The sequence below is a fragment of the Catharus ustulatus genome, chromosome 18 (genome assembly GCF_009819885.2).
Source record: "Catharus ustulatus isolate bCatUst1 chromosome 18, bCatUst1.pri.v2, whole genome shotgun sequence".
NCBI lineage: Eukaryota > Metazoa > Chordata > Aves > Passeriformes > Turdidae > Catharus > Catharus ustulatus.
Window position 1 is genome coordinate 12,436,143 of NC_046238.1, and position 24,361 is coordinate 12,460,503.

At 56.2% G+C, this 24,361-nt stretch overlaps 1 protein-coding gene and 1 non-coding gene across 6 annotated transcripts; both read right to left on the reverse strand.

Annotated features, from left to right (window-relative positions):
• Positions 1 to 521: 521 nt before the first annotated feature.
• AP1B1 (adaptor related protein complex 1 subunit beta 1) lies at positions 522 to 24,074 on the reverse strand. Of its 5 annotated transcripts, none has more exons than XM_033076018.1 (25): positions 24,025 to 24,074; positions 19,530 to 19,639; positions 18,344 to 18,406; positions 17,457 to 17,562; positions 14,853 to 14,988; positions 13,309 to 13,554; positions 12,397 to 12,587; positions 11,728 to 11,949; positions 10,657 to 10,777; positions 10,390 to 10,485; positions 9,527 to 9,642; positions 8,731 to 8,896; positions 7,819 to 7,917; positions 6,886 to 7,145; positions 6,303 to 6,504; positions 5,448 to 5,468; positions 5,156 to 5,185; positions 4,896 to 5,042; positions 4,635 to 4,780; positions 3,433 to 3,562; positions 3,162 to 3,246; positions 2,823 to 2,909; positions 2,396 to 2,550; positions 2,020 to 2,028; positions 522 to 1,418 (listed from the first exon to the last, which is right to left on the reverse strand). In XM_033076018.1, exons 3-25 carry the CDS (start codon positions 18,378 to 18,380, stop codon positions 1,344 to 1,346), a joined length of 2,883 nt encoding a protein of 960 aa, XP_032931909.1. In that variant the 5' UTR covers positions 18,381 to 18,406; positions 19,530 to 19,639; positions 24,025 to 24,074; the 3' UTR covers positions 522 to 1,343. The 5 variants fall into 5 exon arrangements, with proteins under 5 accessions (XP_032931909.1, XP_032931910.1, XP_032931911.1 ...); XM_033076019.1 differs by having other exon boundaries at positions 18,344 to 18,472; XM_033076020.1 differs by lacking the exon at positions 2,020 to 2,028.
• On the reverse strand, positions 4,459 to 4,563 carry LOC117005005. Its single transcript, XR_004419736.1, has one exon. It is a non-coding gene; the product is annotated as a small nucleolar RNA SNORD125 (small nucleolar RNA).
• Positions 24,075 to 24,361: the final 287 nt, after the last annotated feature.

Sequence of the window (24,361 nt, forward strand, 5' to 3'; positions counted from 1 at the left end):
GAGCAGCACCAGAGATTTGTGGGTTATCCCAGAGCAGCACCAGTGCCCTGTGGGGTATCCCAGAGCAGGACTTGGTGGTGCTGTCCATCCTTGCCAGGGATTGTCACTCACCCCACAGGGACAGGAGCACATCCTGGGGATCCCATGCTTGTCCCCTGCCCCAGGAGGGGCTCATGGCACACAGACTGGACACCATGTAGGGGTGCATGGCTACCTTAGCCTTGGTGGATTCCTGAGAGGCTCCAGGAGCAGAGCCAGGAGCTCTCCAGGCCCATCCTGTCCCCAAGAGGTGACCTGCCCAGTGTCCCTGGCCCACAGGCCCAGCCCTGACCATCTGCTGTGTCAGGCCTTGCTGTGCCAGAGGCCATGGGGCCACTGGCCCCAATGAAGGCTTATCTGCCCCTGCAGTGCGGCAGGAAGCTCCCAGGATCCTGCTTCCTTCAGGGTCACCAGGCCATGGTCACCCTGGCAGTGTCCCCATGAGCTGGTGTCACCTTTATTCAACATTCCCTTTAAACCAGTGAACATTACAATATATTTATCTTTCATATATTAGAGATTTCCTGCTTCGAGGGAGGGGGGGACCCATGGCTTGATTTGGAGGGGAAAGGAGCAGTGGGGAGCACCCAGGGGTGCTGGGGGAGGAGCAGAGGGAGCTGTGGGGCTGGGCAGGGGGACAGGGGACACTCAGAGCCCGCCCAGCCCTGGGGCAGGGGCTGGACAAGCCCTTTTTAACCTGCAGGTTCAGTACAGCCTCAAATTTGGGATCCTTGAGCCCTTCTGGGAGCTTTGGGAAGGGCTCCCTGTGAAGGAGACCCCCCCTGTGAAGGGCTCACCCACGGCTCTGCTGAACCAGGGCACAAAATCAGGGAGAGGCAGAGAGAGGGGGAGGAAGCCAAAGCTGTTTCCCACCTTCTCCAGCCCCAAATCCCAGGGCTCCAGGGGGATCTGCAGCCAAGGCCACCTAATCCCACAGCACTTTGGGCCCCACAGCTGCTATTCCCAGGGTTTGGAATGCTGAACCCACCACCAGACACCACTCCAGGAGAGCCAGGACCAGGAGCTGGGGTTTTTGGGAGGTGGGAGAGCAGCCCCCCACAGCTCAGGGAGCGACACCAGCGAGGAGGACACAGCACCACTCACACAGGGATGGCTCCAGGGATGCAGGGACTGGGGACAGCCCCCCACCCCCTCCACTCCCCCCAGCCCTGCCAGGAGAGGGAGAATCCCAGGGGCTGGTTCCTGGGCAGGAAGGAAAGGGGACATGCACATGGATCCGGCCCTGCTTCCTCGGGCGGGAAAGGGAGGAGAGGAGGAGGAGGAGGAGGGGCTGCAGCAGCACCTCAGTTCTTCAGGATGGTCTCATAGGCTTGGTAGATGTACTGGGACACCTCTGGTGCTCGGCATTTCAGGGATAACTGTGGGGACAGAGGGAAGAGCAGAGTCATGGAATCCCATCCCACACTGGAGAGCCACCAGCCCCAAAGCAGAACCCTCCATGCTGCAGCACCTTCCCACGGGGCAGTCCAGCTCCTCATTTCAGCTGGAAAAAGGTTATTAAACCCCTGCAAGCCCTCCCAGGGCAGAGCCATCCACATGCAGCACAGGCAGGAACAGGCAAGGGCAACACTCCAGCTTTTGGGATTGGATTCAGTGCCTGGCACTCCAGGGTGAAGAGTTCCCCAAAAACATCCTCCTCTCCAAAGAGAAATGAGCCCCTTCAGATGTTTGCTTAAATATTAAATCATTCAAAAATCAGAGCTCCTCAAGCAGGGAAAATTAATGGAGAATCCTCTGGGATAAGGATTTGCAGTTATCCTCATCCCCAGTGAAACCAGGAGGGCGGTGGGGACATGCCAACCCTCGGAAACACCCCATCCTCCTTGTGCCAGCCCTGCTGGGCAGGAGAGGCAGGAGGCACCAGGAGACTGGAAGGACAGGGAAAAACATCGGGGGAGGAAGGAATATCCAGGTAGCAGCCAGGGAGAGCCCAAAGCCAGGGAAACACCAGTGTCTAACCTCCAAATCCTGCAAGAGCGGGCAGGCCGGCGAGGGCGGGCGGCAGGGACAGAGACACAGAGAGAGGAGTCAGGGTGGCACAGCCCCAGAGAGAACAGGCTGCAGGGAGTGGGGAGGGCACAGGGAAAGCAGGACATTGGGATGGCTCATGGATGAGGTGTGGATAGATCCCTGCTCAGGGAACGCTGGAGGACATGGTTTAATGGAGCTGCATTGCTTGGGACCCCTGTGTGTCCTTCAGCTGTCCCCAGAGGAGCAGTGTGTCCCTCCCCATGGGACAGGAACAGCAGGGCTGGCACCAGCACCACCAGGGATGTGCCCCCAGCTGGGGGCAGGGAAGGCTAGGGGATGGGAGCAGGGAGGGGATGGCATGTACCATGAAGCTGGGATTGCTGGGCTGGATCCGCAGCTCTGCCAGCACCCAGATGCCGTTGGTGAGCTTCAGGGACTGGTAGAGCATGTCCTGGCCCTCCACGTTCCTCTTGGCAATGGTGAAGATGTTGCTGCCTTGGAGTTTGCTGCTCACAGCATCTGGGATAGCAGAGAGAGGCCGAGGGGCTGGGCTGAGACCCTGCTCCCCTTGGAGCTGCTCCTGTCCCATCTCCTCCCCTCCTTGTCATGGAGAGGTTTCGATTGGGTATTAGGGGAAATTTCTCCATGGAAAGGGTGCTCAGGATGGCACAACTGCCCAGGCAGTGCTGGAGTCCCCATCCCTGGAAGGATTTAACACTGGATGTGGCATTTAGGGACAGGGTTAGTTAAGCATAAGTCGAGCCAGGTCCGTCTGAGGGGGTGGCACCCACCTGCACTGAGGGAACAGTCTTTGATCTGGAACTGGGTCTCGTTCTCATTGGGAATGTCCTTCCAGGTGGCCAGGAACATCTGCCTCTCTGCATGGAGGGAAGACACCAGCACTGAGGGAGCTGCCAGACTGGCCACCCCCAAAGGTGCCACAATACAGGTGACAAGGCAGCAAAGGTGTGTCACCCCACCAACCCCTCCAGCAGCTCCCCAAGGCCAGGCTCAGGCCAGCCATCTGCTTTTGGGGGCTCACCCAGTGTGATAAAGAAGGTTCCAGGGGCTGGGATGGCATCCAGGGACAGGTGACAGAGCACACCTGGAGCCTTGGTCACCCAACTCACCCATCTTGCCATCCTCCACAAACAAGATGTGCAGGGGGTACAGGGTGCTGAAGTAGAAGACATCAATGTTGTTCTTCACTGCCACCTGGGGTGGAAGGACATGGGGATTTCAACACCTCTGACCCACAGCACGTTCCCAAAATGTCCCATCCCCATCCTCCCCATCCCTCTGGAGCCAGGTGTCACTGCAGCTCCTGATGTCACACCTCCCCCTCTGGATTTCTCCTGCCCATGCCCAGCTGCCCAGGAGGGGACACCCCACATTCCCCACCTGGAGATTGTTCAGGGGATCCATCTTCATGACAGAGCCCACGGTGTTCAGGGGCAGGGAGATCTCCACGGACTGGTTGGGAGCCAGAGGTGCATGCACCTGCAGAGGAGCTGCTGGGGCCAGGCCAAAGCTGGGGGGACACCAGGGAGGGCAGGGGGTCACGGTGGGGACAGCAGGTGACAGGATAACAATACACATTCCTACATACAACCAAATCATAAACACTCTCTACCTAATTACCAACCAAAAAAACCAATTTCCACCCAAACAATAACAAACCTTTACCCAAATCAAACAAAAATCACTCATACAATAACCCTTAACCCAATCAAAACAAAACCAAATATAAAAAATATACTCTACTCTACCATCAAAACCCATAATATATCCCAAAACCTTTAAAAAAATACCTAATAAAACTCAAAATCAACCACTAAAATTTAAAAATCGAAATTATAAAAAATCTAAAACCAACTACATTCCCATAAAGAAAAATAACTTAGCCACCTATAAAAAATTGAAACCATCTCAAAAATAAGCAACACTAAGACAACTCCTCTTAACACCCCAACCACCAATACTAAAATAAATATTCAAAACAAAAATTCCCTCCACCCACCACACCACCACCACATAAAACAAATTATCCTCATCACACAACACTCTTATATTAAAAAACTAAATCATCCTAAAATTTTAAAAATAATTACAAATTAACCCAAAATAAAAACTTTAATCTCACTAACAAAAAAAAACCCAAAAAACCAAAACCAAATAACGCATACTAAAAAAACCCACCATACAACCAGCTACCAACAAATAACTTTCCAACCCTGGCACTCCCTGCCTTCCTCCACTGGCATCCCACAATCACCTTGCTGCCCCTGCACTGTTCAGGTCAGGGCTGGTTCCTGCCCTGACCCCCAAAATCTTCCTCCTACACCCAATTTTAGCATTTCCTCTGTGCCTCTGGGGGAAAAGGAAGCACCAGTTCCCCAGGATAAACGAGGACAAGGGTCAGAGCCCTGAGGAACAGCCTCTTCAGCCAACTTCTTAGAGGCTTTGGTTGGATGCTCATCACCACCACAGCCATCAGAGAGAGAAGGGTCATCAGCAGAGGCTGCTCCCAGCCCTTTCCACACCAAACTGCTGCAGGCAGCTCTCCACAGCTCCCAGGAGACCCCAGGCCAGCTGGGACTCACCTGTTGCGGTTGAACTGGATGGCAAAGTCAGACATGACCTGCAGGGCTTTGTTGGTCAGCACAAGGTCCATGGAGATGGAGCCCACCTGGCGGCTGAAGGTGCCAGAGATCTCCAGCCCCTTGGCTTTCATGGCAGGGAGCCAGACCTGAGGCAGGGAGACAAGAAACCCTTGGGGTGTCACCCAAAAGAGACCCTCTGGTGCTTCCCCACCTCCTCTGCTGTGGTGCCCCATTAACCCCGAGCTTGGCTGCCCCTCTCACCGTTTTGGGGGCCACGTAGGATCCTGAGAGGGTCCCCACCCCACCAGTGAGGTCGAAGAGATCCCCCAGGCCGCTGCCAAGGGCTGCCCCCACGTTTGTGGCTGCCGTGGTGCTGGGAGCTGCTGTGAAGCTGCCACTGCCACCAATCTGTAGGGACAAGAGAGGGGTTACAGGGGGCACCACAGGGATGGGGACAGGAGGAGGAAGAGGAGGATGAGGATGCAGAGAATGAGAGGATTTGGGTGTGAGGGCACACTCACAGCAGGGCTGCCTCCCACATCACTGCGCAGCTGCAAGAGAAGGAAAGAGGCATCAGCAGGGGCAGGGCTGAGGGCACAAGGGTCCCCAAAGTGTCCCCTCTGGACACTCTCTGGAAGTAGCAGTGTGGGGCAGCAAGGGCCTGGAGTCAGGATGCTCCAGTGGTCCCAGAGACGAAGCTGAGGGGCCATGGCTGTCCCCAGAGGGAAGTGAGGTGTCACTGGGGCTTGGGGGGAGCAGGGGCAGCCAGGGCTGGGCACGGGGCAGGAGGGCTGGGCACAGGGTGATCCATACCCCTTCAGACTCGTCCCCCATCTCCAAGCAGAAGCAGGCAAGGTGGAGAGAAGAGCCAGCCACATGCAGAGAGAAGCCAGGAGAGAAGAGACAAAAAGAGAGAGAAGAGAAAGGAAAGAGGGGACAGAGGTTAGTCCTGACATCTGTCTGTATGTCCATGGCTGTCCTGGAGCCAAAGGACAGAGCCAGACCTCAGTGCCAGCCCATCATCAATCCCTGTGAGCCACAAGGCGCCAGGGCAGCACTAGCAGGGTTACAGAACAGGAAAGGCAGCGACGCTCCCTCCCCGTGGGATAAATCTGCTGGATTTCATGAGTCATGGAGGAAACTCCAAACTGCTCCTTCAGAGAGTCTGGCCCATCTCCAGCACCCACAGGGCAGGTGTTCCCACACAGGGAGAGGTTTCCATCCTGCCCCACCCCAAGGCCAAACCACTGCTTGGGCTGCATTCCCAGGAGGACACGCTGTCACCTCTGGATCTCCTGGCACAGGGGACACCTCACTGGGAGTGAGCACATCCTGGCCCAGCCCTGCAGTAGTTTGGGGGTCAGAGAGGGGCCCCCAAGAACAGCCACTCTTGCAGCGCAGCACAGCACATGGAGTGGGAACATCCACACCAACTGAGACAAAAGGCACTGGGAAGAGGTGGGTGGGATCCCTCCATTGGATAATGGATAAATTAGGGTGCAGAGGCCTCTGTCCTCACCCACTGCAGGAAAGGACCAGCCCAGATGTCCCCAGGCTGACAATCTGCTCTATCCCAGGACAGTCCAGACCAGAGCCAGCACCAAGCCCAGTACAATGCCAATGGCATAGCCTGGAACCAGAGAAGGAGCACAAGAAGCTGGGACGTACCAGGGTGTCCAAGCCACCCCCAAGGAGGTCCACGGCACCCATCTGCACAGTGGATGTGGCCATGGGTGGCCCACTGACTGGGGGGCCCAGGTCCAGGTTGAGCAGGTCCCCCAGCAGGTCCCCCTGGGTGGGGATCACAGCGGGCTGATCCGCTGCCGGCCCCCCTGCCGGGGCTGTGTCCGGGCTCTCAGGACTCTCAATCCTAAAGGGAACGGCACAGGAAAGATGGGAGAGTGTGAGGAGCTCCAGCCAGGACAGGATGTCCCACTGCAGACAGGAGCTGGCCCAGCTGGACCCTCCACCCCATCCTAGCTCCCAACACTTCAGTGGCAAACAAGATCTCCCCTATGCCATCCTGCCTCCCAACACATTCTCACAGACATCACCTTCCACTGGAATCACTCCTTCACCTTTTTAAGGACAGGGTTGAACCACACAGTCCTGCTCCTACAGAACCTCCCTTAGGGATGGGGGCTCAGCTCTGAGCCCCACAGTAACCCCATAACTGCTCAGCTCCAGATCCAACCCCTCCATCCACAGCCCTGGATGTCCCAACACGGGGTGGGGACACAGCAACACTCACGAGCCTGTCCGCGGGGGCAGACCCTTGTGCACGACGCCCCTGCTGCCCTCCACGAAGGCGCTGGGCGGTTTGTGGTACACCGAGGCCAGGGTCCCGATGTAGCAGATGAGCTCGTCCAGCAGTGTGGGCTCGATCAGATCTGTCTCCTCCGAGATCAGCGGCTTCTCCGCCAGCACCACCTCCTTGGCGGCCACAGGGTCCGTGGAGAGCAGGCGCCAGTAGATGTAGCCACGATCCCGCAGGTCGGGGTTGTCCGAGTCCTTTGGGAAGCCATTGGGAAGCTGCAGTTCCTACTGAGCTACTCAGAGCAACTGCAGCTCCTACTGAGCTACTCAGAGCAACTGCAGCTCCTACAGAGCTACTCGGAGCAACTGCAGCTCCTACAGAGCTACTCAGAGCAACTGCAGCTCCTACAGAGCTACTCGGAGCAACTGCAGCTCCTACTGAGCTACTCAGAGCAACTGCAGCTCCTACTGAGCTACTCAGAGCTGCTGTTCCCATCTAAGCCTTGCTGGGAGGGATGACAGAGATCAGAGGCCACAAGGAGAGTGTCCACACTCTCCAGGTTTTCAACTGTCAGCATTCCCAGAGGGATCTGGGACAAGGACACAGGGAATGACTTCCACTGCCAGAGGGCAGGGATGGATGGGATATTGGGAAGGAATTGTTCCCTGGGAGGGTGGGGAGGACCCAGCACAGGGTGCCCAGAGCAGTTGTGGCTGCCCCTGGATCCCTGGAAGTGTCCAAGGCCAGGCTGGATGGGGCTTGGAGCAACCTGGGATATTGGAATGTGTCCCTGCAGGCTGGAACAAGAGGATCCTTCCCAAGCCAAACCATTCTGAATTGAACTCCAATTACCTGCCTGCTGCCACAATCCATTCCAAGTCCCCAGGGGCTGGGAAGCCCTGGGAAGCTCTCCCAGGTGTTACCCACCTGTGTGGCCAAGCTCAGCACCTGCTGCACCAACTCCTGTGTCTCTGTGGGCTTCTTCAGGAACAGCTTCACAATGGCAGTCAGCAGCTGCAGCTGGACCTGTGGGGGACAGACAGACAGACAAGTCACACTGGGTTTGTGCAGGAAAACATGGACCTAACCCCAGCCTGCCTTTCAAGGGACCAAAGGCTTGGTGACAATGTCAGTGGCAGTGACATGTCAGGGCCCCTTTCCAGCCCATTTCCACACCCTCATGCACAGGTTGACCCCAGTGCCATGGGGCAGGATCTCCAGAGCAGGTTACACGGTCCCACAGAGCATCCTTTCACTTCCACATGGATGAGCAGCAGGAATTCCCCTGTGAGGGTCCCTCCCAACCTCTCAGGGAGCCTGGATCTCTGGCTTTGCTACTTAGCATTTGTAGACTCTGCCCTGCTCCCTGTCACTAGGTTACAGGGTGTTTTGCATATTTTCCCAGAGATGGAAACCCTCCAAAATTCCACAGCAAACCCATTGGCCTCAGTTGCCCTGGGAGACAGGGCAGGCACTGCTCCCTCTGCTTGTTTTCCAGCTCCAAAGGGATCCTGTGCTGGCACAGCAGGATAACCAAGTGACTTCTAACCATGGAGTAGGGAAAGCACTTGGGACAACGCTATGGTGGCACTTCACAGAACCACGGAACAGCTTGGGCTGCAAGGGACCTCAAATCCCATCTCATTCTCCCTCCTGCCATGGGCATGAACACCTCCCACTATCTCTGGTTACTCCAAGCCTGGACCACAACCTACACCCAAACCTGCCACGGGACACAGCTGCTCCAAGCATCCACACAATCCCTTCAGAGAAAATGTCCCCCACTTAGCAGGAGCTGTGTCACAGTGTCACCCTGAGGCAGCAGGTCCCCTGGCACACCTGGGTGCTCTCATCATGGAAGCCCTCCAGGAAGCTCTCCAGCAGCTCATCGGCGTTGTCGATGCGCTCGGCGTATTCCCCCACGATCCAGATCATGGCAGCCCTGGCCTCGGGCTCATCCAGGGAATCCAGGTTCTCGCAGAGCGTGGCGATCACGCTCTCATACCTGCCCGAGGACAGGACAAAAAGCAGGAGAAAGCTCACAAAGAGCAGGAGAATCCTGATCCACCCAAACTCCAAACCACATCCCATCGCCCACAGCAGAACTGTGGCCAAGGGCACCCTGCCTGGGGCTGGCCCCTCACCCCATGGGCAGTGCCCACAGTGATCCCAGAGAACATTCCCTACTCCTGAATTAACCCTGCTTGTCTGATCCGCTCCTCTCTGGAGCAGCCCAGAGCCATTCCTGCAGAGCTCTGCTCGTTACCAATTCAGTTCATTAGTATTTATTACCACTATTAGTCCCGACTTCCTGATTAGAGTTGCCTATTCATCCTGGCTCAGCTGGAACATTCCCTCCCCTCTCCTCCTGCTGCCCTTGTTCCAGCATCAGGAGCTGGATTGAGAGCCAGGGACAGTTTCTGCTGATGCAAGGGACCTGCACATCCCTGGCAGCTCCTCTCTATTTGAGTGCCTGGATCTGGGACTGATCCTGGGGCTGGGGACAAAAAAACCCAAAGCCACCTGTGCTAGGGCTCTAGGGGCTTCATCCCACCAAGAGTTTGTGGTCCACCGAGCACAGAGGGGAGGGAAGAGCTGATGAAGGACCCCGAGAAGCCCAGGGAAGCCCACGCACTTGTTGGGGTACTTGCGGAAGATGTCCTTGATGACCACGATGGCCTCCTGCACCACGTAGTTGACCTTGGTCTGGATGAGGTCCAGCAGGGTGCTGACACAGCGCTCGGCCGATTGCTGCCAGAGGGACTCGGTCACACAGGGACAGTCCTGGGCAGTGACCCCTCACATCCCCATCCCAAACCTCCCACTCCCCCTTATCCCCCTCCAAATGCGCAGCAGAATGAGAGACACTGACTGTGCTGTCCCCATCACATCCTGGTGTGGCTCCTCCTCATCCTCTCTGCACATTCCCACAGGTTCCTCTCTCCCCATGGGAAGCATTCCAGCCATGCAGAGCCACCTTTCCAGGGAGGTTTTCAATAATCCCCTTTGGAAAATTATCCCCACAGGGAAGCAAAGCCTCTGAGCAGCCCCTCAGGAAGGGATGGATTCCCTCGAAGCCCCTTAGGAAGGGACTGGCTCCTTGCCAGCCTCCTGCAAAACAACTGGGATCTTCCCAGCCCCTCAGGAAAGGATCAGCTCCCTCCCAGGCCCCTGGGAAGGGATCAGCTTGCCCCAAGCCCCTCAGGAAGGGATCAGTTCCCTCTCAGGAAGGGATCAGCTCCCTTGCAGTCCCACCCTGGTCCCCAACAAGCCGCTGCATTCAGAACTCCTGGCCCTGTTTTAGGCAGGGATCCTAAAGCAGCTCCTGGCAAAGGATTAGGGGATGGAATACCCTCCTGGTACCCCACTGATCCCTGTGGAACATCCCCATGCCTGGGAAGGCTCCAACTCACAAATTCCTGGGATGAGATGCCCACCATGTGCTGGGAAGTGCCCAACCACAGGTGCCACAAGGCCCCAGCGTGTCCCAGCCCTCACCTCCACCTTGATGGCACAGCGGCCGATGGCTCTCACCGCCTTCCTGACAAAATCCACATCCACCTCTGTGGCATATTCCTTCAGCTCTGCCAGCACCTGAGGGATGGCACAGCACAGTGAGAGCCTGGCAGCAAGGCCAAGGCTCCAGGAGAGCGGGGCAGTGACCCAGCATGCACAGGTTGGGTGGGACAGCTGCTCCTGGCCACGTCCCACAGGGCTGGGGCTGGGATTTGGATACCCCTGGGTGCTCCAGCCCCAGCTCCTGACCTGAGCTATGTTGGCCTGGGAGGCCAGGCGGATCATGATGTCCAGTTTCTCCAGTTTGACGTAGATGGGGTCATTGTACTTGACAAAGAACACCTTCATCTCATGCTTCAGGATCTCGGGCCTGGGGGTAGCAAGGCAATGTTAGGGGGACACACACTCACTTCCACCATAATCCCAAGGTTTTGGGGGCCTACTCAGTGCCAAGGAATCCAAGTCACCGTGATTATACCCCAGGATTATACCCTTGGCTCCCCTTTGCTGGCACAACCTTGTCACAAACACGGGCCAGACACGAGGCAACGGTTTGTCCTGCCAAGGCTGGAAGGGATGTTTTAGTGGGAGCAGGGACACAAATCCAGACCCCAGGGCTAGGTTGGACCTTTCTGACCAGCTCACCTTCTCTCTAAGCTGGGAAAGAGCTAGCCCAGCTCCAGTTCCAAGCTGCCTTCCACATTCCCACTCCCAGGGACACTAATTGCTTTCCACTTCTCCCAGAAATTGCTGCTATTTTTAAGAGACGACCACGGAGCTGGCTGGGAGGAGAACAAATCATCTGACTGGGCTGGGGCTCTCCAGCTGCCACTCCTGCTCCAGGCACACGTGTGGGGCCTCAGCCACCTCCTGCCCACCAGGATTTTAGACCAGCAAAGGGACAAAAGGACTCTGAGCACTTATTCAAAGAGGACAACTGTGGAGAAAGCAGCTGGCAGCACAAAAATCCCTCCCTACACATGGAGTGACTACTCTAAAGTCTCACAGCTTTTGGTTTTGCTGCCCCAAATAAAGAATTAATTAAACTAAAGGATAGAGTAAACTGGAGATCCCAGGTTAGCTCCCTGCTCATTCCTTCACCTGACTCAAGACAAGGCTTGGAGCAACCTGTTCTAGTGGAAGGCGTCCCATGGGGGAGGCTTGGGATGAGATGAGCTTTAAGATCCCTCCCAATCAAACCATTCCATGATTCCATCACTCCCCTTGAATTTTAAATAACAGAGAAGAAAACACCTTACAGGATGTGTTGTGAGAGGGACTGAAGCACCTGTGGCTAAGAGGGGCCACCTGGACACTCACCTTTTCTGCACGATGAGGTTGATGTTGCGGAGGGCCACGTACTGCAGCTCGGGCTCTGCGGACAGCAGAGTGACCAGTGGTGGGGCCAGCTTCTTCAGGAGAGTGCCATAGTAATCCAGGTCCTTGGACAGCATCTCCATGAACTTCATCAGCACCTTGACAGCTGACAGCACCACGGCAGAGTTGGCATGGGACAGGCGTGGTGTCACACGCTCGCAGATGCTGCCGGAGCGAGGAGGAGAGAAAGGAATTGATCCCAGTCCTTCCTCCTGCTGAAAAACTCCTGCCAGTGTGGAGGAAGGACTTGCAGGAAAGCTGAGCAGCATTTGGGACCCCCCAAAGAGGCTGAAGTGGTTCCTGAATGCCCCAGTGAAGGTTATTCCCCAGGCCATGCAGAGCCCTCTGGCAGTGACCCCGTTTCGGGGCTCCCCGGTGCCCACTGTCCTCTGCAGCCACATTTCAAGCAGCTCAAGGAGCACAATTTCAATGCCAGGGCTCACTACGGGACCAGGGCAGGTTCCAGATGGCCATGCCCAAGGCACAGGTCCAGCAGATGCCTGCTGTATCCTCCTGCAGCAGGGTCAGGAGGATGAAGACTCTCCCCACAGGAGAAGGGGCAGTGCCAAGCCCTGCCAGTCCCACCCCCTCTCCAGCCCAGTGTCCCCTCACCTCTGCGCTTCCCGGTCATCCTTGGGCATGTAGTTTGCCAGGCAGTCCAGGATGAAGATCTGGCCCCACTCAGTGCACTCGTTGAGGGCTGTGAGCAGCTTGTTGATGGACTGGGGGTTGAGGTCCAGGAGGTTGCTGCTGGGATGAGACTCTGCTATTTCCGACAGCGCCGCCACCGCATTGGCAACCACCTGCCAGAGGGGACAGGACACGGATTGGTGACACCAAAGGTGGTGTGAGGGGATGAGCTGCCTCCTCTCTGTGAACTCCTCACATACTACCTACATCTGGGCTCCAGCTTCTCCCTCCCCACAGCAGATCTGTGCCATCCCCACCAGCATGCTCCCACCACCCACACCCCATCTCCAATGGCTCCCACGTGTTCCACGGGAGTCAGGCTTGGCTTGGTGCCCAGTTCCCTTCCCCAGGCAGCTCCCAGGAGCCCCAGAGCTCTGCACACAGCTTGTGGGCTCAACACTACACTCAGGGCAAGACTGGAAAAGCAAGAAACACTGTAGAGAAACCCTGGGGAAAGATGGCTTTTGAGTTCCCCATACCTGGGGAAAAGGAAGGAAGCCAAAGCCCAGCTGCCAGGAAAACCAAAAACAAAAGCCACTGGCTCTGTGGTATCCCAACCAAGCACCAGCTTCCCTCTGCCTTGAGGCAGCTGGAGCAGCCTCCTTCCCTCTGGGAACAGAGACACACTGCCAAGGGATGGGTAAACCCATCTAGGACACAGGGTTACAGGGCAGGGAAGACAGCCTGCAGTCCTGAGAAGCAAAAATCCCCTAAAAGCGGTTTGTTGACACCAAAAAGAAACTCTGAGAGGAAGGGCGCTGGATGTGAACACGACGGGAGAGCAGTGACTGCCATTGGGATGAAGAGGAGGTGGAGAAGGCAAAAAACCATCACCATGGGGTTGGAGTCTGAGATGAGATCCTTGAGGGTGTCCAGGAAGCCCTGGTCCTCCACCAGCTGGGCGTTGATGTCGTGGAGCTTGGCCACGCAGACGGCGGCGGTCTTGCGCACGTAGGGGTCCTCGTCCTTGAGGCATTTCCGCAGGGGCTCGCACAGATACTCCGTGATCTTGTCCACACGGATGCAGCCCATGGTCCTCACAGCCAGGGCCCGGATCAGCGGGTTGGGGTCCTCACAGTCCTGCAGGGAGCAGCGTTGGGAGATGAAAGAGTGACAGGAAAGTCTCACAGATGTGTGTGTATAACAGAAAGGTTTTTGAATGTAGAATATGAAGAAGGAATACAAATGATAGCGAGTTTTGATATGGAAGAAAAGAATTGCTGAGCCAGTCTTACTGGGTAACTAAGAAGCCAAAGGGTAAAGTAAGTTGGAAGGGGTTTTCATGGCTCAGAGCAAAGGATAAATTCACCTCAACAGAAAATGTTTTACCAAGTAAAAAGATTTCACAAACAAGAAAGCCAATGTTGCAAGGAGAAAGAAAGGTCCCAAAACTGAAAACCAACTTCTAACTTCAACTGTAACATACTAACTTTTTGTTACTGGAAAATGGTTACATGAACACGGTAATGTTATTAGCTACCATACGCTCTAGGTAATAGTAAAGGTGTTGATTGGTCCTCATGTATTAGAATGTTCAGCAAAGTATTTAATGGATTGTAACCAGAACCAGAGCGGCTTTCAGCCCACAGCTGAGGCTGACAGGCTGCGGGCTGAGCTCCGTCACCCACGACCTGTGAATTGCTGAATCATCTGGATACAATCAACAGCATTTTAAAGAGCCAGGCTGGAGTCTTACATCCCTGTTAGGCTGGATACCCTGGGCTTCTCAATCACAGGTATCTCTGGTGGGCTCCTCCTACTGGAGGATTTGGGTTCAAATCCCAAGGTTTTCATGTATCTGCTCTCCAGAATAAGTCATCCAAGAGAAGTTTCTCTCCTGTTCTGCACACACTGAGTTCCAACACCACCAATCCTCACTCCCAGAGCTCCTCAATCCATCCAGGAATCCCATGTCCTCATCACCTACACCAGGTACCTTAACCCAACCTGATGTTGGAAACACGTATTTGGATTATTATGTGGAGTTTATCCCCCCTAAAAATCCTGAACTCCCTCTAAAGCCCACCAGGCCTTTTAACTGCATGATTTGGCAATATTCTGGTTCCTAACACACTCTTCAGTTCCCAACTCCAGCAGGAAGATCACGAGGGATTTCTCAGCACATAAATTCACATGATGACTCTCGATCACAGGAGCTGCCCCCACCCTGACAGAGTGAGTGGCACAGGATGGCTGCCAAAAACTGGTTTTCTGCATTACTGGACAAATTCAATCAGTTTTTTAGAGCTTGGAGAGCCCCTCCTCCAGAAGGGAGAGGCTTTGGAAAGCTGCCCACGCTCCCTGATTTGCAGCTTGGCACAGTAAACTGGCACATGGTGTCCCCTGCAGCCCTGGGACACGTAGCTCTGTCCCCTCACCTTCACAAAGGTGTTCACTGCCATGATGGCCATGTCTGGCTGGCTCTTGGCATAGTTCATCAGGTAGAGGTAGACCAGCTTCTTCAGCTCCAGGTTGTCTGTCTGCATGCAGTTCACCACGTCTGGGAAGAGAGCACTGGAACACAGAGAGCTCTGTGAGGGCAGGACATGGCCATGCTGCCCACAGGACCCCCCTTCCCATGGATAACCCACTCCTAAAGGCAGGAGAGCCCAGCTCTCTCCTGAGAAATAGGCTGGGAGAGACAAGGGTGTTCACCTGGAGAAGAGAAGGATCTAGGGAGAGCTCAGAGCCCCTGCCAGGGCATAAAGGGGCTCCAGGAGAGCTGGAGTGGAATTTGGGACAAGGATCTGGCACTCCAGGACAAGGGGGGATGGCTTCCCACTGCCAGAGGGCAGGGAGAGATGGAATATTGGGAGAAATTGGGAAGGAATTGTTCCCTGTGAGGGTGGGCAGGCCCTGGCACAGGGTGCCCAGAGAAGCTGTGGCTGCTCCTGGATCCCTGGAAGTGTCCAAGGCCAGGCTGGACATTGGGGCTTGGAGCAGCCTGGGACAGAGGAAAGTGTCCCTGCCCATGGCAGGTTGGATTAGATGGGCTTTAAGGATCCTTTCCCACCCAAACTATTCCATGATTTAATGATTCCATGACCTGAGTCCACCCTGCAGCAGACATGGCTGAAATGCCCATCCCCAGTGGATTTTTTTTTTATGGATCTGTACCAAAATCAGCCCTTGAAGGACCAAAACTGAGCTTTTCCACATGAGGAAGCATTCCTGCTCCAAGGCACATCCACTGCCTCTAGAGAAGGTGCTGGACAGTTGTCTCAGGGTGGGGTTGTTGGGGTGTCCTGTGCAGGGCCAAGAGCTGCACTGGATGACTCTTGGGGATCCCTTCCAACTCAGGATATTCCAGGATTTTATGCATCATCACAGGATGGTGCCAAAAGGAAGAGCCCCACTCCCCTGGGTGAGTCCTGAGCACCAGGATACTCTGCTGGGATGGAGGGGAATGGAGTGGATCAGGTGCCTGCACAGAGCTGGGGCTTTCTCTTCCCAAACATCCTGGAGCTGTGGGATACCAGAGATGCTGTTTCATCCAAAGACAGACCAATTAGACAATCAAACCACCTCAGAGGAGGCAATCAAGATCCCAGGGCTAACACAGGGATTACTCCACCCTGACATATGTCCCAAGGCTCCTGGAAACTTCTCCACCCCCTCAAACCCAGCCAGCCCTGACAGGATCAAACCCAGGGCCCTCCTAAATCCAGGGAACTGGGCTTTGCAAAGCTGCTACCTACCTGGGCTGGTCTCACCCTGGGCTAAATCAGGCTTTGCTGGCACCTCCTGGGGAGTAGTGAACTCAGCAAACTGCTTCCCTGCAGCCTGAAACAGGCACACACCAAACAAATGGGCTGACACAGCCCCAGGATCGTGGAACAGGTGGGGAATCGTGGAATCTTTAAGCTTATCAAGTTTTACCCCCTGCCACGGGCAGGGACACCTTCCACTGTCCCAGGCTGCTCCAATCCCTGTCCAACCTGGCCTGGGACACTTCCAGGGATCCAGGGGCAGCCACAGCTTCTCTGGGCACCCTGTGCCAGGGCCTGCCCACCCTCACAGGGAACAATTCCTTCCATCTAAATCTCTTTTTGTTTAAAGCCATTCTCCTTTGGCTGTCGCTATCTGTCCATGTAAAAAGCTGTTCTTTTTTTTTTTAAGCCCCTTCAAGCTCCTGCCATTTCCATGTGATTTCCACAGTGGTCCCAAGATGGACACTCCCTGCTGCTGCTCTGGGAGCCACGCTGCTCCAGTCCTCCCAGCTCTGAGTGTGTTTTCTCTCCATTTACTCTCAAATGCACCGTGAAAACCAAATTGCTGATGCTGCCTGTGCTGGGACAGGTCCATGCAGGAAAAGGCATGGAAGGAGCCACGTGCAGCTCAGCCAGATGGAAAAAGGAAAGCAGGAACAGCAGCTGCCTGACCTTTTGGACTGGGGAGGGTGCAAAGGGTTTATCAGCATCCAGGCACCGCCACAGAGGCTCCGAGGGGGTCCTGCTTGTTTTTAGTAACATACAAAGGAAGTGGGAATAATCCCAACAAACTGATCTGGCAGCCAGACCAATCCTCTTTTAGCCAGATTACAACAAAAGCCAGGAGAGCCCCCACCTGCCAGGTGGCCACGTGGGCACAACTGCACTCCAGGAGGTAGAGCTGCAGGCAGGAGCATACCTGGGTGAATGCTGAGGGGAAAAGCAGCATGGAAACTCCTTTGGAAGCAACAGGGGAAAAAGGGAACCCAAAAGCCAAAAGGGTTTGGCTTGGGCACATGGGAGAACAGCATGAAGGAGAGGTTTAGGATAAATTTCAGGAAAGGTTCTTCCCTCCCCCAGAGGGTGCTGGCACTGCCCAGGCTCCCCAGGGAATGGGCACAGCACTGAGGCTGCCAGAGCTCCAGGAGAGTTTTGGACAGTGCTGCAGGGACAGGGATAGTTGGGGTGTCTGTGCAGGGCCAGGAGTTGAACTGGATGATCCTGTGGGTCCCTTCCCACTCAGGATATTCCATGATGCAGCCCCCCACACACCTGACGTCCTTGCCGACAGTCATGGATGCAATCACCTTCTTCACAGCCTCCTTCTTCTTCTCCTTCTTGTCACTGTTCAGCTCAGCTTTCAGCTCAAATATCTCCCCTGCAAAAATGGAAAAGGTGGGAGCTCAGGGATAAGTGGAAGGGGTACCCCACCCCTCTGCTGTGTGACAGGGCTCATTTGCCACCCCTGAAAAGAGAGATTTAACTTCCCCAACACCTCACTGAGGGCTGGGGCTGCTCTGGGGACTCAGCTCTCACCCATGGGAGTGGAGACAAGCCACAGGGATGGGAGATACTGCAGGAGCCAGGAGCACCCCCCAGGCACTGGCTGGGGTTATCCAGAGGGTATTTTTGGCTGTGGGATGGTTATCTCAGTCCCATGAGATGACAGAGAATGGATTTTGGGCACTGCTCCACAAGCCCACACGAGGAAGGGTGGCTCCCAAATCCCTCCCTGCCTGTGGCAGCAACCCCCCAGGCCAGGGCACCATCCCCTGCCCTCCTGAAGCCACACTGAGCTCCTTACTCCCTCCTGGGCTGGCAGATTTAAGAGGAAGATGCCACATGGTTTCTCTCCACATTAATTCCTTGGTCTGCAGAGCGCTTAAGGCCCCGAGCGCTGCCCAGGGGAGCTCCTGAGCCGCTAAAGCCGATCACCAGCTGCCACCAGCCCTGGCCAGTCTCAGGGGGCTGGGGACAAGGTGTCCTGACCCCACAGCAGCCCAGGAGCTGCAAGGAGCAGGGTGGGCTGGGACAGCATTCCACAGGGACTCAGGGCATCCCCATGGGAGCTTCCCAAGCCTGCCCACCTGGTTTATACAGGTGTAAGAAGCAGCTGGAGATTTTGGGATGCATGCTGCTACTCCTGCTCCTTCCCTTACCTTTCTTGGTGGTGGTGAAGTACTTGGAGTCCGTCATGGTGGTCTCCAGCCAGCAGCACGGCCCTGGAGGAGAGGCAGTGCACAGAGGTTCAGGGTTGATAATTTCCTTGCAGGGATTGTTATGGAGAGCTCCAGGAAGAAAAAAAAAAACAGGAAAGGGAAAGAGTTTGGGATCTCATGGGAAGAGTCACAAGGAGAAGCCAAATCCTTAAGGGAGGGTGAGCACCTTGCAGCTCTGTGATGATGGGGAATCAGCTGGTTCTCCAAAGAGGATGTGGAGGGGGAAGGGAATCACTGAAGATTCCAGGGCTGCCACCTGGTTTTGCTCATCCCATCCTGCACAGAGCTGGGCAGCAGGGACTCAGTGAGCCCCACTGGACGTGCCTCTCCTCACCCAAAAAATGCTTTCTTAAGAAAAAGTCATGCTCAGCCCTCCCTCACACCTACACAGGGAACAGCTCTGGGCTGGGGAGAGGAACTGAGCCAAACCTGAGGCTCAGCTCAACGGGACAGCGCAGCCGAGGGGCACGGATCTGCCAGATCAAAGGCAGCCTCTTCCACAAACCAGCCCTGCTCCAGCAGGGTCGCTTTAAATTCCAAGGGTGTGAGGTTTCCGCCCAGCACTTGAGGCTCCATTATATAATTCAGGCAGTTTAGAGCAGATTTAGGGCTTGGCAGGCTGAGGAAGGAGATGTGCAGCCCTTCGGAAAGGTCAGCAGGGATTTGGCTTTTAGGGCTGGTCTTCCCATCTTTCCTTCAACAAGGAAGGAACCAGAGGCTTGTCCTTGAAAGCCTGCAGTGGCCTTGCTATTTTGGAGGAGCAGGAATATGGGAAGCAAAGCCAAGTGGAAAAAAAATAGATTAAAAAAAAGAGCTTGCGGATGGGTTTAAAATGCAAATGAGCATCTTGAAAGCCAAACGCAGCAGGAGCACAGAGGAACTGTGTCCTCTGTTCCCTGTCCAAGCTGGAGAGGGAACCCCAGCAGGGATAAAAAGAAAATCTGGATGAAATCTGGGGGTTGAGCACACTGGGCAGAGCACACAGCTTGGCAGGGAGGAAGAGGGAAGGAGTTTGCATGAGTTTGGGGCTGCTCTGGGGGCTGGCAGAATGATCCTGGTGCTATTCCACCACACCCCCACAGCCCTGCCCCTCGTAGGACAGGACACTCCTCCCTGTCTCAGTTACCTGGGATTGATTCAGAGCCTTTTTTATCCCACTAAGTCGATGGCTCTCCAGGGAACAGCGGGAGCTCCGGGCTGCGCTGCAGCTCTCTGCACCTCACTGCAGATCCCGTCCTGCCAGACAGGGAGGAAGGAAGGAAGGAAAGAAAGAGATTCACTGCAGTCCCTCTGATTCCAGGACCTGGCTCACACTCAGCCCTGCTCAGCAGAAGTGCCTGGAAAGCAAACTTGAGGCTGAGCAGGGAATATCTGCAGGCAGCTCGGAGACATGAATCACGCTGGCCACTTCCCTGCAGCTTCCAGCTTTCCCTGAGCCATGGAAAGCACAGCCTGTAGTTTTCCCATCCACAACCCCACCAACGTGTGCTTCAGCCACTCAAAAGCATCTGACCACTGATTTCAGAGGCTGAGACAACCACCCATTCCCCCCTCTCCTTTAAGCCCTGCAGTAGCTCCAAGAAGGGCAGTGGCTCCTCCTGCTTGGGAACGAAGGCACAGCCCTCACTGCTCACACCGACACAACCTTCCCAGCAGGAGCCCCCCAGGCCTGGAGCAGGGTGATGAGGGGACTCAAACACCTGCCAAACCCCAGAGCTCAGCACCCTGCCCCCTGTGTGTTCCCCAGACTGTGCCAGGGTGACAAGGCAGGGCTGGCTGCCAGCCCAGGACACAATGGCCACAGGTGAATTCCCAGAGCTCAGCCTTTGGGCAGGGGCCAGTGCTGCTGCCTGGCTCTGGTTTCAAGGATGCAATTGTGTGGTGCAGAGCTGGGAGCTGAGAGAAGGTGTTTGCTCCCTCAGCTCCAGCAACTCCCAGCTCCTTTCCATGCTGATCTCCTGGTGAGAGGCTGAGTGGAGCAGCTCCTCACTCACAAAAAGCAGGATGCAAGCAACCAAACAAAGGAAACCGAGCACCCCTGACCTTGTGGTGGCTCAGATTTTACCTCATCTTCACACCAAACTTGTTTTAAACTGGCCTGGCAACCAGGATCCAAGGAGTTAAGTGTCCCTAAGGAACTGGAAGCGGCTGAAGAGGAGCACCCAGAGCTCCTCCACACCCAGTTTGGGCTCCTCAGGTCTGGTTTCAGGACAGGTTTAGGCAGTGGCACAAACCCAAAGCCTTTTATCCCTGATTTTATTCACTCCAGGGGACTAAATTCCACAGCTCCACACAAACCAGAGCAATGCTGCTCTCCTGAGCCTCTTAAGCCCCCAGGTCAGGGACATGGCAGAGCCCAGCCACTTGATTTTTCCCACTGCCATGCCAGCACCTCCCAAATTCAGCTATCCTGGGAAAATAAGAGACTCTTAAATCCAACATCTCTAGGCTTCCCATGGAGGTGGGTGCTGCCAATGGGTTCCTGGCAATGACACCAATGCCAAATGAGCCATTGCTGGTCCCTCTCATTGCCTCTTATGGAGAGTGGAGGAAAACTGATTTCTTCTGCTACTTTTATCACCCTGTTTTAGGATAATTCCTCCATCCAGGCCAAGATGCTGCTGACCAGAGACTTTCACCATGGAATGATTTGGGTGAGAAGGGACCTTAAAGCTCGTCCAGTGCCACCCCTGCCATGGGCAGGGACACCTTCCACTGTCCCAGGCTGCTCCAAGCCCCAATGTCCAACCTGGCCTTGGACACTGCCAGGGATCCAGGGGCAGCCACAGCTTCTCTGGGCACCCTGTGCCAGGGCCTGCCCACCCTCCCAGGGAACAATTCCTTCCCAATAACCCATCCATCCCTGCCCTCTGGCAGTGGGAAGCCATTCCCTGTGTCCTGTCCCTCCACCCCTTGTCCCCAGTCCCTCTCCAGCTCTCCTGGAGCCCCTTTAGGCCCTGGAAGGGGCTCTGAGCTCTCCCTGAAGCCTTCTCTTCTCCAGGTGAGCCCCCCCAGCTCTCCCAGCCTGGCTCCAGAGCAGAGGGGCTCCAGCCCTGGGAGCAGCTCCATGGCCTCCTCTGGACTCACTTTCAGCTTCCACCAAGACACACCCCCTGCCAGGGCCAGGATGTATTCTTTAACCTGTGCCCAAGACATCCCAAATCCCTGCTTATCCCAGCTCACCACAGCTCCCAGGTCTTTCCAGACCTTCTGACAGCCCAGCCCAGGAGGTCTCTGCCAGAGCTCTGATCTGCTCAGCCTGAGCCAGGTCTCAGGAAGGAAGAAAGGAAAGGACCAAAGGCAGAACACACTTCCTGCTGTTCAGGGAGGACAGGCTGGCACCTAAAGCTAGGGAGAAAGGAGCAGGAACTCAAAGGGCAGGCACCTAGGAAAGGGCTCACCTGGAAAACAGAGGGGCAGCTGGAGGTTAGTGGGGAAAGGCAACTCCCACAAGCAAACACCTCAGCTGGAAATGAAGCACTTGAGGGCCAAGGTGGTATAATTAGGGAAATTAGGGAAGACTCTAAAAAATTAATGGGTAACTGGAGCCATGGGGAATCACATATCTGTTCCCTGCTGGTGTGAGGCAGCTCCAGGGCACTGCAGAGGCCAGGCAAGGGAAGGTGGGGATGGCTCCCACAGCTCTGAGCACATCCCTGCCCTAGGGACAAACGCCAGGAGCTGCCACAAGCACCAGCAAAGGGACAGGAGCACACCAGGGTGGGAGAAGAGAATCAGAGGCTGAGGATACACAACCCAACAGCCAAAGAGCCTTGTGCTGGCCCCAGCTCTTTCCCTCCTTACTCACACCAGTGTTTCCCATCCTACAGCCATGGGCACAGCTCCCATCCTTGTGCTCATCCACCTCTGCCAGGCCAAACAAACCCCCAGGGGCTCACACCAGCCCCACACACATTCCCAGTAAGGTGTTTTTCCTCTATCTGGTCTAACTGGAAGCCAGTCCTTGCTCCAACTCGGCCCTGCAGCAGCGCTGAGGGGCTGTGATTCCACTGCATCCCAACCAGGATCATCTACATCCTCTTATAAATCTGTTACTGACCAATCCAGGGGCATCCCAAAAGGCTCCATCTCCATCACACAAGGGGCCCCTCGGGTAACTCAGGGGTAAAAGTCACACTCACTGTGCTATCAGCAAGGTGCCCAAAATCGTGGCACATCCAAAGCAGCAGCACCAGCAAATGAGCTGCAACCAATACATCCCATCAACCAATAACTGGGGAATAAACTCAAGGAAAAGGGACAATCCTGAGGTGCCCCCTGCAGCACACACTGCCAGGATCCCACTGCCACAGAGCCCAAAGCTCTGAGAGCTGGGGGAGGTTTAATCACCTGAAACAGGGATGGCACCCACAGGGGCTCCCCCCAAACTCCAGCTGAGCATCCTCAGGGATACCAAGGATCTTGGCCTGGACACAGCATCAGGTTCCCACGGCAGAAGGGATGTTCTCCTCCTGGGAGAGCCAGGTTCTACAAGGTGGACACCTCCAGCCATGGAATTCCCAGCCTGGTTTGATCCAAGCAAGGCCCAACACCTCTGGAAAGCCCCTTGGAGTCCCAAAGCCTGTTCAGCCTGGCAGTCTGACCCCACAAATGGGTGTGGGAGCCACAAACGACATCATTCCAACTGCTCATCCCAGGCTTATCCATGTTCTGTCACCCCAGGAGAGAGCAGACACAAACCCCCACCTGAACCCCCACTGCTGCTGGGGATGGGACCCCGACAGGTGTTACAACTCTGGGAAACTCCACATAAAACACCTGCAAGAACAACAGCAACACCTCCAACACGGCTCCTTCAGGGTGGAGCTGTCTCACAGCTCCTTTTTATCCACTTTGGGGCTTTTCCCCAAAAAATCTCCATGAAGGAGGCAGCGAGCACAGGGTATCACCCCAGTTCCCAGGTTATTCCACGCAGAGCCAAGACCTTTCCCCAGGGATGTGCCATGCCCTGAGGCAGGTGAAGCAGTCACCCCGCGTCCCCCAGCCCCCCCAGAGGGTCCTGCCCCCGGTGCAGTGCCGGTCAGGGCTCTGCTGTGGCCAGGACACAGTGCCCGGGGTGCTGGGGAGGGAAGCAGATCCCGGGGCGATCCCTGCGGGATGGATCCCGGACGGGACACGGAGCTGGGACACGGAACTGCCGCGGGGACAGGCGGGACACGACTCTGGCCCGGGGGAGGCTGCGGGGTGCGGGGATCCCCGTGAGCCCCAGCCGGGCGGGGGAAGGGGATGCAGCCCGGACTGAGGAGGGGAGGATGGGGACATAGCCAGGGACACGGGATCAGAACGTGGACACAGCCCAGGGACACAGCCCGGGGCAGGAGGACACAGCCCGGGCCCGAGGCGAGGCGGAGGCCAGGCCGGGCCGGGGGTCACGGCGGGGACACGGCCGGTCCCAGAGGGGCAGAGAGGAGCCACAGCTCCGGCCGGGGGGCGGGAGGGGCCCGGCCCAGAAGGACGCGGCGCGGCCCGAACCCCGGCGGGGGCCTGTCCCAGGTGCGCACGGGCGGAGCTCGGGGAAGGTGCCTGGGGCAGGAGCAGCTGCGGGTCCCGGCTCAGCCCCCGGCCCGGCCCGGTCTGTCCCTGCCCGGCCCGGTCCGTACCTGCCGCCGCCGCCGCCGCCACCGGAACTGAGGAGCGGGGAGCGCTTCCGGGGCGGGGCGGGGCCTCCGTGAGGGGCGGGGCCAGGGGCGGGGCCACGGTGGGAGGGGCGGGGCTGGGAACGGGAGCGGGGCGGGAGAGGAACGGGGAGAGGGAAGGGGGACACGGGATGGGAATGGGATAGGGTTAGGGGAGGGGAACAGGGGATAGGGACATGGGACAGGGATAGGGACAGGGATAAGGATAGGGATAGGGATGGGGATAGGGATAGGGATAGGGGGATGGTATGGGGACAGGGAATGGGGATAGAGGGTGGGGACAGGGAAGTGGGGTGGGGAT

What these genes read in the sequence shown, in the direction of transcription:
- AP1B1 (XM_033076018.1), bottom strand. Translation starts at nt 18,380, where the DNA reads ATGACGGACTCCAAGTACTTCACCACCACCAAGAAAG. An exon ending in CCCAGGCCAACATAGCTCAG is followed by an intron (nt 10,486 to 10,656) that starts GTCAGGAGCTGG and finishes GCCATCCCTCAG; the next exon opens with GTGCTGGCAGAGCTGAAGGA. An exon ending in TGCTGAGCTTGGCCACACAG is followed by an intron (nt 7,146 to 7,818) that starts GTGGGTAACACC and finishes GGCTTCCCAAAG; the next exon opens with GACTCGGACAACCCCGACCT.